The sequence below is a fragment of the Mytilus californianus genome, unplaced genomic scaffold, assembly GCF_021869535.1.
Source record: "Mytilus californianus isolate M0D057914Y unplaced genomic scaffold, xbMytCali1.0.p SCAF_4, whole genome shotgun sequence".
NCBI lineage: Eukaryota > Metazoa > Mollusca > Bivalvia > Mytilida > Mytilidae > Mytilus > Mytilus californianus.
In genome coordinates, this window is record NW_026262690.1 from 51,718,273 (window position 1) to 51,733,489 (window position 15,217).

At 33.8% G+C, this 15,217-nt stretch overlaps 2 protein-coding genes across 10 annotated transcripts in view; both read left to right on the forward strand.

Moving 5' to 3' along the window:
• The window catches only part of LOC127698388 (centrosomal protein kizuna-like), a 39,454-nt gene extending 37,475 nt beyond the window's left edge, over positions 1–1,979 (forward strand). For all 9 annotated transcript variants that reach the window (XM_052201824.1, XM_052201831.1, XM_052201825.1 and 6 more), the window contains 2 exons: positions 95–162; positions 860–1,979. In XM_052201824.1, the coding sequence (XP_052057784.1) occupies positions 95–162; positions 860–966 (175 nt within the window). In that variant the 3' untranslated portion in view covers positions 967–1,979. The remainder of the gene's footprint in view (positions 1–94; positions 163–859) is intronic.
• Positions 1,980–5,588: 3,609 nt separating this feature from the next.
• On the forward strand, positions 5,589–12,209 carry LOC127698393 (cytochrome P450 2B5-like). Its single transcript, XM_052201845.1, has 8 exons — positions 5,589–6,266; positions 7,468–7,687; positions 7,997–8,123; positions 8,434–8,587; positions 9,087–9,223; positions 9,883–9,976; positions 10,494–10,703; positions 10,967–12,209. Exons 1-8 carry the CDS (start codon positions 5,891–5,893, stop codon positions 11,185–11,187), a joined length of 1,539 nt encoding a protein of 512 aa, XP_052057805.1. The 5' UTR covers positions 5,589–5,890; the 3' UTR covers positions 11,188–12,209.
• Positions 12,210–15,217: the final 3,008 nt, after the last annotated feature.

Below are 15,217 nucleotides of genomic sequence, written 5' to 3' on the forward strand. Positions count from 1 at the left end.
GTGCATTATACCGACACTTATTTAATCTATCTAATAAACTGAATGTAGAAAATCACCAATTTTTTTTATTGAATATTCATGACTAATATTACAGTGGTAAATCTGACGCTGGTTCTACAGGGAGATCAGAGAAAATGCAGCCATTCAAAAGACCTGCAGCAGGTAAGAAAATACAAATTTGTATTTACCGTTAATAGAAGATGGAGAACAAACTTACAGATAGTATCAAAGTGCTTCAAATTCAAATTCAAATCTTTAAGGTCACTACAGACAATTTTTCAGAAAAATTAGTTCCTCTTAGTTCAAAATTTATCTTAGTAATTTCAGCAAAAAAACTGAAGTTGTTTATAATATTTATTACCATTTCATTATTGGTTGTAGTTAAGTGTGCTACATGTAAACATATAGCTCTCCATGTTTCATAAATTTCTGTCAATCAGAGGTGAATGATCACATTTTCCAATGTACTGTGGATTCATTAATATTCGTTGGATACCAATATTCGTGGTTTTCGTGGGTACAGATAAACCACGAATTTAAATGTTAAACAAATTACAAGTTTTCTATCAGGTTGCTTGCAGACTTTGGCAAAACCACGAAATCATATATCCACGAAAAGGCAAGTTTTCCGCAATTCACGAAAATTGGTACCCACGAAAATAAATGAATCAACAGTATTCAGTTGTAATTTCTGCATAAGAATTGATATTTCTATACAAATTTACCTGACATAAACATGCTAGTTTCATCCACAAATGCCTTGATACTTTGGGGCATCTCCAAACTTATGGAGGAAATGATTTTTATAAAGCTAAACTTATTTGTCATGTTAGTTTAATGGGAATTTTTTCTTTTACAGTTGTAATGATAAGTTCAGATTTGGATTCTGAAACAGATTTAGATATCCTGATGGAGAAAAAACAGACATCACAAGAAGAAGATGACTTCTTTGATTTTTATGAATAGTGATTTATTTATTTGTAGAATCTTCATATATTTATTATTATTACTTTTAAAGTATATAAATATTCTTGCATATCAAAATTACACACATATCAGTGATTTATTGCTGAAATACGTAAGTGTATGTACATTGCTATAAACTACATTCCTGCCAGTCCTAAATGGTAACAGATGTCTTCTTTACAAAGTTCCAAAGGGTGTCTCCCTTTACGAGAGATGGAGAAGTTATTGAAATATTAAAAACTTAAAATGAATTATTCCAATATTTTTTCCCCAAAGCAAGTTTTTTATAAAGGTAGACTAGAAGTTTAACTGGGTTTTGTTTACCAAAGAACTATTTTTCAGAAGAGGGTTGGTGTAATAAAAAATAATAATAAAAGATATTCCTTCATAAAACAGAATGTAAAGAACATAGTAATACTTGTCAAAAAGGAAACAAGTGCTAATTCATACTGAGTTCTTCCCTCCCCTTCCCAACAGCACCCACATATAATAAACATCAAATTTTCATACAATAAAAAAAATTAAACAGACACAAAATTATGTGAAAAGCAAGGTTGTAATTCAATTACATAGAACCTTATGATTTTCTTGATTTTATACTTGAAAATGACAAATTTAAGGCATTTCTGCCCATAATTTAATATTAATTACTCCTTCTTGTTAGCAAAATCCTGATTCTGCCCTATATTTAAGAATTTTGTAGATCTTGAATTATAATTTTTTTTTTTTGTGTGGGTATTTCTAATATTTTTGGGATATTGCTTTTTATTGGTTTAGGAATTGAAGCATACCAATTACTTATGTCACTACAATTTGGTTCAACCAGATTATTACATCTAGCTCATTTCCTGTTTAGTTTGTTAAATATTTAAGTATCCGTCCAATGATAATGATTTAGTTTTTCTAGTCTGTCATATTATATCCTTAAATGTATCTTTTCTTTTTTATTTATTATATTAAAACATAAAACTAATACTTGTTTTTATATTGTAATGAAATAAAAATGGAACATGTGTTGCTCTTTGTCATTCAAATATTTCAGTTCGTTAATGTTGGGGAGTGTCCGTTTTTGAAGATGCATATAGACCTAAGTGAGCGACACAGGCTCTTTAGAGCCTCTTGATTTAGTCTGAAATTATTAGTTATTATTTTTTTCAATCTTGTAAAAAGAATGTTGATTGTGTGAATAAGAAGGTTAGGGTATTGCAAAAAGTCTTGTTTTTCTATACCGTACATAGCATTGCTGTATGGAAACTACTTGGACATATAGCTGCCAATATAAAAGTGAATGAGTTACATTCACAATTTCAGTTACACTAGATTTAGTACTTTGAGCTCATTGTCAGTAATTTCCAGCGTTCTTTGAACCTCAGCTTAATAAGGGTAATAAAATAAATCAATATTGTTTATTTTTAAACACAAAGTGAAATATTAAAACTAAAATATACAATAAAAAAGATGATTTTAACTGTGCCATCACAATGAAACAAACTGACATTTGAATACTTTCAAAACATTTTACAGTCATCCACATGTTTGCACAGTAGTATCTTACTATAAAAATCCTTTGTTTCTCTTTAAAAAAAAATTGTCAGTATTTCTTGCCTTTACCATCTTATGTAGTGTCGTAAATACTAGTAGAACTCAAACATTGAAAAATTATATATTTAAACTCTGGGAAAGTTGTTACATCTACAAACAGCATGGGATACAGGGGTGATAAACAAACTAATTCACTTAAAATGGTCCTTTTTGGATGGTCAGATAACAGGCCTCTCAAGTACTGCCTATTTCAATTGTACAATATGACACCCGTTTTCCAAGTGCTGCAGCTTTCAACAATACCATAGTATTATAAATCACTGATTCAACCAATAGCTGTTGATACCTTAGACTTAGTTAGCTTCCTATAGTACCAAGTACATTTTGACCCTGCTTTCCAAATCCTTTGACCACCTCTGTGGTCTTGTGGTAGCAGGTTTGCCTCAAGTGCAGGAGGTCTTGGGTTTGAAACTTGGCTGGGTCAAACCAAAGACTTTAAAATTGGTATTTGCTGCTTCTCTGCTGAGCACGCGAAATTAAGGAGTAAGAGCAAAGACTGGGCAGCTCAGAGTCAGAATAATGTCTGGGTAAGGTGATATGTCTTCTTGGGGACTGTTACCTTGTGAACTAGCACGTTAAAAATCCAGCTCAGCATGTCAGTCTAGTACAAAGCAAGGTTAATATTCATATTACATTAACATGTTCTCGTCCTGAATATGCATATTAATTTGCCGCTGGACGTTAAGCAGCCATTCATAATCATAATCATCCAAATCATTTGCTGCCTTTTATTTTCTTGATCAAGTAAGTGGTCATCCTGTTGATAGCTGGGCTGTGCAGTTTTTTTGTCTCGTCTACCAGAAAGATGCAGAATGTGAATCCTAGGGGCTACAATCTGGTGAGGCGGCGGCAGCTTTACATAGAGGGTAGAAGACCTGGATGCTTCCTACCTTGTATGCAGATGTCCTATGTAACACATTTTCCGTCTGTTATATGTCCATTGTCTAGGACCTCATTTTCATGGTTAAAAGACTGCTTGAAAAAAATTTTGTCATGTGAAATACTCACTTATTACAAGGATTTGTATAGTATACTATACAAATCCTTGCTTATTATGAGTAATTGAATAACTATATTTGGTATATGGGATCCTTGCCATTAGACAAAGTTTACCTGACATCGACCTTATTTCATGCATCAGTGATCCAGGTGAAGTCTGTATCTCAGATACTATAGGCAATAGGTCAACATATTACTATATTTGGTGTGTGGAATGATTGTAAGGTCTTCATGTAAGACTGGCAGGTTTCATCTGACCTTTACCTCATTTTCATGGTTCATTGGTCAATGTTAAGTTTTTGATGTTTGGTCTGTTTCTCTGATACTATAAGGAATAGATCAGTTGTATTTTGGTGTAAGGCAGTGGCAGATCCAGAACTTTTTGTAAAGGAGGGGGGGGGCGTTCCAGTCATGCTTCAGTGATTCCCTATATAATCGACCAAATTTTTCCCACAAAAGGAGGGCCCCCTGGATCACCCTATGTAAGGTGCAAGGTGTAAGAGGGGGCCCGCTCCAGTCATGCTTCAGTGATTCCCTACATCATCAACAAAATTTTTCCCACAAAAGTGGGGCCAGGGCCCCCTGCCCCCCCCCCCCCCCCCCCCCCCCCTAAATCCGCCTCTCAGGTGTACATGTCTATCTCGAGCTGCTTGTACCAATACTTTTCAGAAGAGTCGAATGTTGGTGGTTGATGTTATCTGTTTTGAACTGTTCAATATTTTTGGTGATTGACATTATCCATGGACATGGTATTGTCAGTTATTCTTGTACTTTGTAATACAGGTATCATTGACGTATGTGCTTTGGGGGCTGATTTTATTGTTCGTTAAGATATGGAACTAAATTAACATTGCCACATGTTTCCTGTGTTAGGATCCTTGTGGGTTGTCACGTATGAAAGGAAATGATTTTGGGTGGATGTACCTGAGACAAAAATACTCGGACATAACTAGTATATCACAGGATATGTATTACCATAACATCGAGGATAGTCCAAGAGAAGTCTAAGCTGTACTCCATGATATCTTTAGAAAATCTCTACATATTTTGTTGAATAAACAGATGAAGGAGTTGCCAATAAACTGTATATAAGACTGGTGAAATCCGTCTTACAAATTTTGAAAATTGAAACAGGCGAAATGCATTCATATATTGTAATTACGAACAAGTTTGCCTCAAATGAGATATGATAAAGAAGTAATAAACCACAAGTGAATGGCAGTTGATCTCATTCTCTCGTATTTATAACTAAATGCCGTTGAATTGGACCGTCTTAAACGCTGCTTTGATACACCGATATATTATAGGATGGTCATCTTCTTCTTCCGAATACGGGAGTAGACTCCTAGGTAGGAGTGTAAAACTTCATTACACTGGGTACTAGACAACATTTCTACTATTGTGGTGAAGATAAGCTTAATGTTATCTGATATATCTAAACAAAATTGCAATTTTGTAATAATTATCGCACTTTTCGAGAAACATGCATTTGGTTTTTGGTTCAAGTTTCATATGAAATATACAATTGTCCACTTTCCAGGTCAGTATTATTTTGCTATACTGCAAATGTGAGTAAGTGTTAAAAAAAGATTATCTTGTTTTGTTAGTTTACACCTAGAATCAGATTTCAATAGTAGATAACACGCTTCAAGATGCATCCACCCAGAAACAGTGGCCGAAGTTTGCATAAACATCTGGGACAATCTTGTATAATAGTAAGTAGTATGTAACTTGTATAAATGTATATGTCAAACTTGTCTTGCCTCTGTGCACAAAATATTGATTCGAGAAAGTAAAAAATTTCTTGCATGCAAACTTTAGCGCAAAAAAATACATTTCATTACACACAGGTTAATCACACGACTATAGTATGACAAATTCATTCACTGTCATATGAATATCCTCTAAAACTATTTATATGAATATGACTTACACGTATACTTTGGGGGTAGTTTTCATTTTTTATTTTATATCTCTTTCAAAGATAATTAATGAATAGCGTGAGAAATACTAACTTTTTTGTAAAACTCACATCCATATTCAACATGATACAGGACAAAAACTACGTCATGTACCCACTTAAAGTAGATGATATACTTGTCTTATGTGATTCACAACAAAACGCTTGTGCAGATTCGGGACTTCTACTTCCGTGCGAATAAATATGTTTGTATTTCCGATAGTTAATAAGATGAGGATATAAAAACTAAGATGTAGGAAATAGTGAATTAAAGCTTATATGATAGTGATACGACAACAACCTATAGTTTTATACTAACAACAAGAGGTATAAACAAATTAAAAACAACAGAGAGCGTTAAAAATGAGGAAAATATACATTTTAGATTATGCTGTAGATGTTGACTGTAATCCAGTTTTACTGGCAACGTTTATTTGTATTGTGGTGGTTTTAGTATGGCAACGTGTTATAAGTAGAATGAACTCTTTGCCGGGGCCACGCCGTTGGCCTGTCTTAGGCAACATACCTGCACTGGCTGGTTCTCAAAGTCTTTACAAAAGATTACTGGAGTTAAGAAAAGACTACGGTGACATCATTCAGTTACGAATGGGACCTTCCATGAATCTTGTGGTAGTTTTCGGTCAAGATTTGATTAAAGAGTTACTTGTAGATAATGCAGATAAAACAGAATTCAGACCAAATTGGCTGTATGTTCCAGACACAATGTTTAACAAAACAGGTACTACTAGTATACAATATGGCCTTTATTAAATTTTATACACAAGACCAGTTATTATCTTAACTTTGGAGTAAAAATAAGGACTTCTATATTCCATCGCTAAACCTATATTATATAGCAACATTCAGACAACAGTTGAAGACGGAATATATATATTGCCCAGTAATACGATGTACAGATATTTCAGAGATCATCGGGTATTTTCTTTTATGCTTCATGAATGAGTTTTTTTAACTAAATAATTTACAGAGGTAATGTAAATCGTCCACAAGGTTCTTCGCAAAAGGTAAAGGTAACCAACCGTCCACAAGGTTCCTCGCAAAAGGTAAAGGTAACCAACCGTCCACAAGGTTCTTCGCAAAAGGTAAATGTAATGTCAACCGTCCACATGGTTCTTCGCAAAAGGTAAAGGTAACCAACCGTCCACAAGGTTCTTAGCAAAATGTAAAGGTAATCAACCGTCCACAAGGTTCTTCGCAAAAGGAAAAGATACATGTAACCAACCGTCCACAAGGTTCTTCACAAAAGGTATATGTCAACCGTGACTTGTAAAGTCGTCCGATTATAACTTCGCTGTCTATTACACAAAATTGTGTCATTGATTTGTACATGTGACCGGCGACATGATTAGTGCCACTGATAAGATAGGAACTGCATGTCTTTTTCTGATCATTCGAGTTTATTCCTTGCATTCTAGTGGGGTCTGGCTTGCGGTGCTCGCCTCTTTAGTTTTTCATGTTATATTAATTTTTTTCCCGTTTGACCTCGTTGTAATATGTTCTTTAATATATGAGTTCGGCGGTCGGACTAATGATGTGTTGTATTCGGATATTTTAGTTGATTAAGCAATATGTTGCCCCTTGCTATCTTCTTACACAACTGCTGGTGGACTATCAGTTCCTGAGAGTACTAAGCCATTTCTTCGGTATTGGCAAGTTTCAAATAACACATTTTGTCTCTCAATATTTAAACATAAAATCATGTTATTGTGAAAAGGCTGAGGTTGCAACTCTCTGGGGCAAAGTCTCTTCGACGGTTTCCTGCTGTTCTGTTGAAGAAAGTAGAAATATATATATATATATGCATGATTTTTAGATAAATACAACTTAAAAAATTAAATAGTAGGAAATATTCAATCCAATAACAAAGCATATAGTAACAACTTAGTCAGTATAGTAATGCTGAATCATGTATGTTGTAGGAATAATTTGGAGCAATGGAAAACACTGGACTCACCTCCGGAAATTTGCTATTCACGCATTGAAAGACTTAGGGGCAGAAAAGTCTAATCTTGAGCAGACCATCCAAGTGGAAACAAACTTCTTAATAACTGCTATGTGTAAAGAAAATAATGCACAGATGGATAAACTTCTTCCTAAAGCTGTGTCAAATATCATTTCAAATATAGTTTTTGGTTCCAGGTATGTATTTGCATTTTGGGAAACTTGGTGGTCAAACGATAATTTTGATAATTATTTACATATTTTGAGTAGCAAAAGCGCTGACCGAACGTAAACTTTCAATGTAAAATTACTAATGTAGATAGAAGTAAAGATTTGTATGTATCGTTATTAGTTCTGACAAAAATTTGAAATGCACGAAACGGAGTGTAAGCACTTTGCATCAGGACACACCAAATTTTATATTATAAATAGTATTAAATACCATGAAATACTGCATAAGAGCTCTTTGTTACTTAACAATTGATATTTACTCGTTTGTCTTCGTAGGTTTGAATACAACGACTCTGACTTTGAAATGATACTTAATGTACTGGAGTATATCTTCAAACATGCTGGCCTTCATCTTCCGGAAAATTTCATGCCAATTTTAGCAAATTTAATGCCAAATTCTGAGGTAAGATTATGCCTACGTTGTATTTATTCATATGAATCTATATAACGTATTATATCATAGGTAACCAAAAAGAAGCATAATTATAACCGCTTATAAGGCCAATGTTATCTGAAGGATATAAGGAGTTGGGACCAAATTTTGAGAGAACAAATTAAAAAAAAATATCCTTATTTAGTATATTCACCATATATCTTAATTGACCATTGAAGTTGTCTGAGCTCGAAAATTAACATTAGTGTTAATTAATGTTTAATGAGACACTTTTTTGGAATAACGTTCTGATCGCAATAATATCATTTTATTATCTCAGGCTAGAAGTTGTTTCGAAGAGAAGGAAAAAATAGACGACTATGTGAAAAAGCAGATAGAAAAACACAAAGAAAACTATAATTCATCTGAAACAAGAGATTTCATAGATATATACCTCCATCAGCTCTACAGTGAAAATGAAAGTAACATACCAGGTAAGCGATTTTAATTCACATCAGAGCATACAGCATAAGTTTGGGGGTAAAATGGTAGAGGATACCAAGGAGATAATTACCATAGGTATGTAAGAAAAACACAATACCATAAACGTGCAAATTATTTATATTTTAACAACTCTCTTAAAAAACCAACCCATGTAAACTAGAATATACCAACTGTACCACGTTGATTGAATTACATGTATGTTAAAGTTGTAATTTGGTAAGGAAACCCAGGATGCAGCTCTTTGAATACCCATCCTCCTTTTACTGACTATCAATATTGCGCAAATGATATCATGTCTCTATAAAACATCAGAATTTCGTTTACGAATTAAAGGAATTAAAATTTTCCGTATATGGCAAAGACAAGAAAAGAAGTTATAAAGTATTTTCCTTTTTTTGATCTTGTTTATTTGTTTTTGTTCCTTTACTTGTTCTTAAATATGTATGAAAGATATGTTTACGTGAAGATAACTGGTACATCTGATTTCAGAAAGAAGTTTATTTCATATGATATTTGACCTATTTGCTGCTGGTTCAGAGACAACATCGACAACATTATTATGGATTATTTTGTATCTTATAAAATACCCAAGTGTACAAGACCTCTGTAGAACAGAAATTACGACGGTAGTGTATATATTGATTTAAAGATAAAATACTGAAATTGTCCTCAAATTGGGTTTTTATTCATAAAAAGCAACTGTCACTACAAATATCAAATACTATATCTAGGAATACTTGAACGATGAAGGAACCAACATTAGGGGATTGTTTAAGACTATGCATTAGATTAGTTTAAATTGCCATATATAGGCATGATCTATGTCCGACACCTAAACTCAAAATATATTGTTTACATTTTATATCCCTGTTGGTCTTTCCTCTCAATTTTCCATTGTTGTGTAAGATACTAGAATATTCTATTGTATTAAGTTCACATGTTCAGAAAAGTGTGTCGGTGAATTATATCTATATATAACAATTACAAAAAATAATCTGTGCAATATACAGTATCCTGTTTGAATTTGATATCCTTTTTGCTCTAAAATGAATATATGTAACCACACTTAAATTTGACAATGCAAGTAGTCAGTTTGAACTCTTCGTAAATAAGCTGCTTTATATAAAGACTAGCGGCTTTATATGTTTTTCCTCCATTATAACATATTTTATTTGCTATTACGTATAGTAAAAGGGATCAGATACAAGCTACTACAACAAAGATAGTCCTATTCTGCTTTATTTTAAGACAATGCTAAAAAACTGATAAAAACCTTTGTTTGTAGGTTGCAGGTCTAAGACAAGTGTCTTACGCAGATAAAGATAAAATGCCCTACACTTTAGCAGTTATAGACGAAGTGCAAAGAATAGCTAGTATAGGTACATAATATATAATATAAATGAAAAAGGAAGATACATTAACTTTTAGCAAACTGTACTATTGACAAAAATTTTCGATTTGGAGAATGTACATAACTTCAGAATGAAAGAAAAAAAAAACCAGCAAGCAGTCGAATCCCTCTAATTGACAAAATATTTGCTAAAAAGAATGAACGCTTTAATGACCATGGCAGGACGGTATAATCGGAGTTCTTAGTATGACAGCGAACAGACCATACAGGTTGTGAACTATGGATTATCAAATAAAATGATATTGGCATGGCATGAGCGTGGTGTTTTTCTCACAAAATGGCTTTGTTTTTTAAATTGTGACTAGTAAGACATACTAAAAATATACATGATTGTCCAGTAGTAGAGTGTAAATGAAAAACAAGTTTACAATAAGCTAAAAAGGACTCAAGTTTATCAAATTTAAGACAAAGAGTAAAATTCTTACTGAAATAAGATAGCGTTGACTAGAAGAGTCGATTGAGGTTTATTTTTTAAATGTTTACAGGTCCAATTGGTTTACCAAGAGCCTGTATGGAAGATGTGAGCATATCTGGTAGAATTATCCCTAAGCACTCCGTCATCATACCACATTTTATGTCAGCACATTATGATGAAAAGTATTGGGAAAATCCCACAGAATTTCAACCAGAAAGGTTTCTAACAGATGATGGAAAACATATCAAACATCACAAAGCATTTCATCCATTTTCTCTTGGTACGTATTTTTGTTATAAAAGCATTTACTTTTTTCGTCCCATAAGAGACAAAACTACACAAAGCACTTATGGGATTTGGCTTCTTTCATACGTTTTTTGTATTACAGTTCTGTTTGCAGTGCGTTTTTGTGGAAGAGTAAATGAATGAAATACATATGAAAATGGCAAAGTAGAACAAAAGTATATAGTCACAATTACTGAACAGAAAACTTTTCTTTAATTCGTCTCTTATTAATTACATGTAATTATTTCTTCTTTGAAGGATCGAGGACATGTATAGGAAAGAATGTTGCTGAAATGGAACTATTTCTTTTCACTACAACTCTAATTCAACGTTGTAGACTGCAGCATGCCACACCATACGAGCCATTAGATATGGAGGGTGTCCAGTCTGGTATCACACTCCTCCCTAAACCATACAAAGTTCGCATCAGAGACAGATCATGTTCCTTGGGAGTAGAAAGACAAATATCTATTTACTGATGTAAATAAGTACAATGGAATAAATGTTCACAGTAACGACAGCTGTTTGCATGACACCATATACATAAGACCAGATATATGATATGACTGGTTCGTCCAAAATAGTTATACGTATATACATAGTGCGACTGTTGTTTAACTGTAATAAAATCTAACCGGGTGCAAAACGATTTAATTTGAACTGTTAAACTATACTATAATATACACAAAGATTAAGTCATAGCTAAAACTAATACATAAAGAGTTATCATTCCATTCACACAGTCACGTCTCAGCCATTACAGCTGACCGAACGTACCAGGTCAGCTCCTGTTTACACGCTTGTCACTAGATGTACCTTTGATAGCTGGTTAGCTAGGGTGTATGACATATTTGTCTGTGACTACTGAAATCTAATTCAACACCGTACAGTAAAGTCACCTGCTGATAGCAGAGACAGCCAGTGTGGTTGTGTGAGTATATGTGTTCAAAGCCATCAGAGGATCCTATATCCGTGGTGATAATAGACCTGCCATTTAACTGTCTGGTTACCAGTTTGACAAGACTGTCTGCAATTATCCCCGTCAATGTCATCTACTCATTTATCCGTTTAGTTGCATCGACATGGCCAGTTAGTGGGATGCCCTGGCCCCGAAAATAGCCGTGGTTAATAAATCTTCAACAAGTCACGCGACACCTAAACATCACAATACAAGGCTGGCAACTTATTACCACAACATTGTGATAACGCATCGACAACTATAGAAGCAATAGTGCGTAGGCAGCAAATCATAAAATAAAGCTAAGAACCGTCCGACTTAAGTTGTTCTTTAGGACGTCAATCTCACTGTCCAACTACCACTTCATGAAGAGCCATTATACAACATACTGGCTAAAAAGAAACAATAGTTTATAGCGTTGTATCGAGAATAAGAATATAAACATAACTAACTGTGTGTGTTTTGACAAAGACGAGGAATGTTCTTATCATATGTCTAACATATTTTATAGAAAGTATTGTGATTAAAAAATTTAAAAAGTAATACTTATTATCTGTCTCGCCGGGAAAATTGACCTTAGATGAAATTGCCCATTCTCCTTTAGGTTACATCTGTTCATATAGCTCCTAATTTTTTAAAGTATTTATACATCCCTGGCTTTTAAATGTTGAGGTTTGAGCATCCTAATGATTGTAAATCCAGAAAAGCGCATAGGACGCACACAATTTATGAAATGTTTTTTTTTTCCATTTAGTATGTACTTAACTTGTTTCAATTTCTGTTATCTAGGAGCCCAATGTTAGTACTAAAAGCTATATTTCCTGAACAAAGTTCTGTGGGACCGTACTTTTTAGGGAGCGACCATTTTATTTTCTAGGAAAAAAAGGCAGAGGAGGATTTTTCATGCGGAGTTTTCATTTTCACCTGTTGCTACGGGACAATTTATATTCACTTTTGTACACAATAATAACCTGCATGTTGTGGGCAGATTATTCCTTTTCTTTCCTTTTTGGACAAGATTATTTTTTTCAGTTCTTACCAGCCAAAATATGTCCCCAACCCACATCAAATGGTCGCCGTCCCTTATTGTCTTTGTAAAGTAGACTATTTTTGTTTGAAACTTCTTTAAAGCGTATACATATATATTTCTATTATTACAGAATGATTTGTTTTTATTGTTTTAACTCATTAAAGGGTTACATAATCGTTATCCGCAATTTAGCACACACATTATGCAATGCTGCTTCTTGTTACAGGATAGGCAATCACCTAATTTGGTGGTATATCGTAAACGTAAGTTCCTGTTACCAACAACCTACTGACATAAGTAAAACAGTACTTGTGAAAAGTTCTTGATGTCGGATTTTTTGGAAAGAGAAAAAATGTACTGAATATTATGAAATTGTATCTTAGACAACTTCCGTTGATCTGAGTAGTCTCAAGCTTTGATGGAGGTAATTTTTTACTACTTTTGCAAACAAATGTTTAGAGGTTTTTTTCGGTGCATGGAAAATTGACAAACAATCTACCAATACACAGAAAGGAAATATAAATATGTTTTCTTTCTCTAGAAAACCACTATATGATTCACGAAAAAAAAGCTTCAAATTTTATCCATACATAAAATTAATATTCGAAAAATCCTTCTCAAAATGACAACAGGAGAGACAAAAAATGCCCCACCCATCGAAAAAGGCCCCACATCAGCTACAAAATAAAAAAAAGGAACAATAAAATAGTACTACAGATTTGTATCCAGTTTTGAAGAAAAACAATTCAACTAAAATATATTGAGGGAACTTCCTCTCTTTTCCGAAGCTACTAAGACCTTCTGGCCTGTGTTAAATTTGTCCAAGGTTATGGTTGTCTTTTTGATATTGTTTTACATCCAACCCCCTTGTTTTATTAATTTTGTATTTACATTGTGTCATAGATCATATTTATTCGTTCAGTGTATGTTCACTTGTCTTTGTTAACATGTCTTTTGATTGAGTTAAGCCATTTCAATTGATATTTTATAACTGTGTCTGTAATAGTTATACACCGAGGGATAGGTGTGTCTGGATACTGGAGGGGTTTCTTATCCAGACACGCCGTATCCCGAGGTGTATAACTAACTTACACCCGATGCTAAACCCTATATTTGTTAACATTGATTATTAAATGAAAAAGAACGGATAGCATATTTATTGACAATATCAAACCATGATTTATAAGATTTTTTTTTACACGAAACCCCACCAGTAACCTTACTTCTGCTATCTTCGTTCAAACTTTGACAAGTGAGTAGATTTTACAAATGTCAAAGTTGCTGTTTTGCATATTCCCGTTAAATCCATGTGCTAATATGGATCAGCAGGTCAAGGTTGACCGTTTCGTGCATTCTTATTACAAAAAAATACATCATGCTCCTGGTATGCAGTTGTCAATATGGACGGGTATAAGACGGACGACATTTTGAGTCAAGCGTTGGATTTGGGAGAAGAAACTAAAGATAAAGGCAATATAATAACCCAAAGTACTTACCTGTATCAGTGTAATGAAGGTAATCTTAAATGTGTTTTATATGTTACGGTTTTATAAAAAAAGCCCCCCCCCCCCTTCTCAAGAATAAACAAACATTCATATTCGGACATACTGAGGAATATGTGTGTCTGGATTAGAAACCCGACGACCGGACACGCTCAACAAACAAAAATACAGATTGAATATTTAGGAACTCCCTTTTTGGGGGCAATCCGGGGGGGGGTCCGGGAGTTAGAATCCCCCTTTTTTATCAATGCTTTAGAATAGAGACATATGACTGGGATCAAACATTTACATTCAAGCAAAGGAGTATTTAAAGGATTTGTTTTTAATTCAAAATAGATGCTTACTATTTTTTTCGCTAATGGAATTCCTAAAATGTGTTTTTTAATATCTTGAAATAACTTGTTGTGAACACTATAAGTATAATTTCTTATGTTCATGCTATTAAAAAAATAATCAATTTCTATTGTTATAAATAACAATGGACTGTGTTTTCAGGATGTAGAAGCAGGGGTTTCCAGAAACCCCGCTCGTCACACTCTGTGGTCAAAATCCATTGTTATTCGTAACAATAGATCTATTCAATTTACACTTGTTTCAGAAATAGAAACTATGAAGTATAACAATAGAACTGGGGTGTAATTCTATGTTGTGATGTTACACTATTGATTCAGGTTAGGGTAAAGGTTGGCGCCTATTAAAACGTTCAAACCCGCTGCATTTGTTTGCACCTGTCCTAAGTCAGGAACCTGATGTCCAGTGGTTGTCGTTTGTTGATGTGGTTCATAAGTGTTTCTCGTTTCTCGTTTTTTATATAGATTAGACCGTGGGTTTTCCTGTTTGAATAGTTTTACACTAGTCACTTTTGGGGCCCTTTATAGCTTGCTGTTCGGTGTGAGCCAAGGCTCCGTGTTGAAGGCCGTACTTTGACCTATAATTGTTTACTTTTACAAATTGGGACTTGGATGGAGAGATGTCTCATTGGAACTCATATCACATCTTCTTATATCTATTGTATGTTA

Bases quoted from the DNA above. Each gene is read 5' to 3' on its own strand.
- LOC127698393 (XM_052201845.1), top strand. From the start codon at position 5,891: ATGAGGAAAATATACATTTTAGATTATGCTGTAGATGTTGACTGTAAT. The intron at 6,267-7,467 runs GTACTACTAGTA...TGTATGTTGTAG, and splicing joins CACAATGTTTAACAAAACAG to GAATAATTTGGAGCAATGGA. The intron at 8,124-8,433 runs GTAAGATTATGC...TTATTATCTCAG, and splicing joins ATTTAATGCCAAATTCTGAG to GCTAGAAGTTGTTTCGAAGA.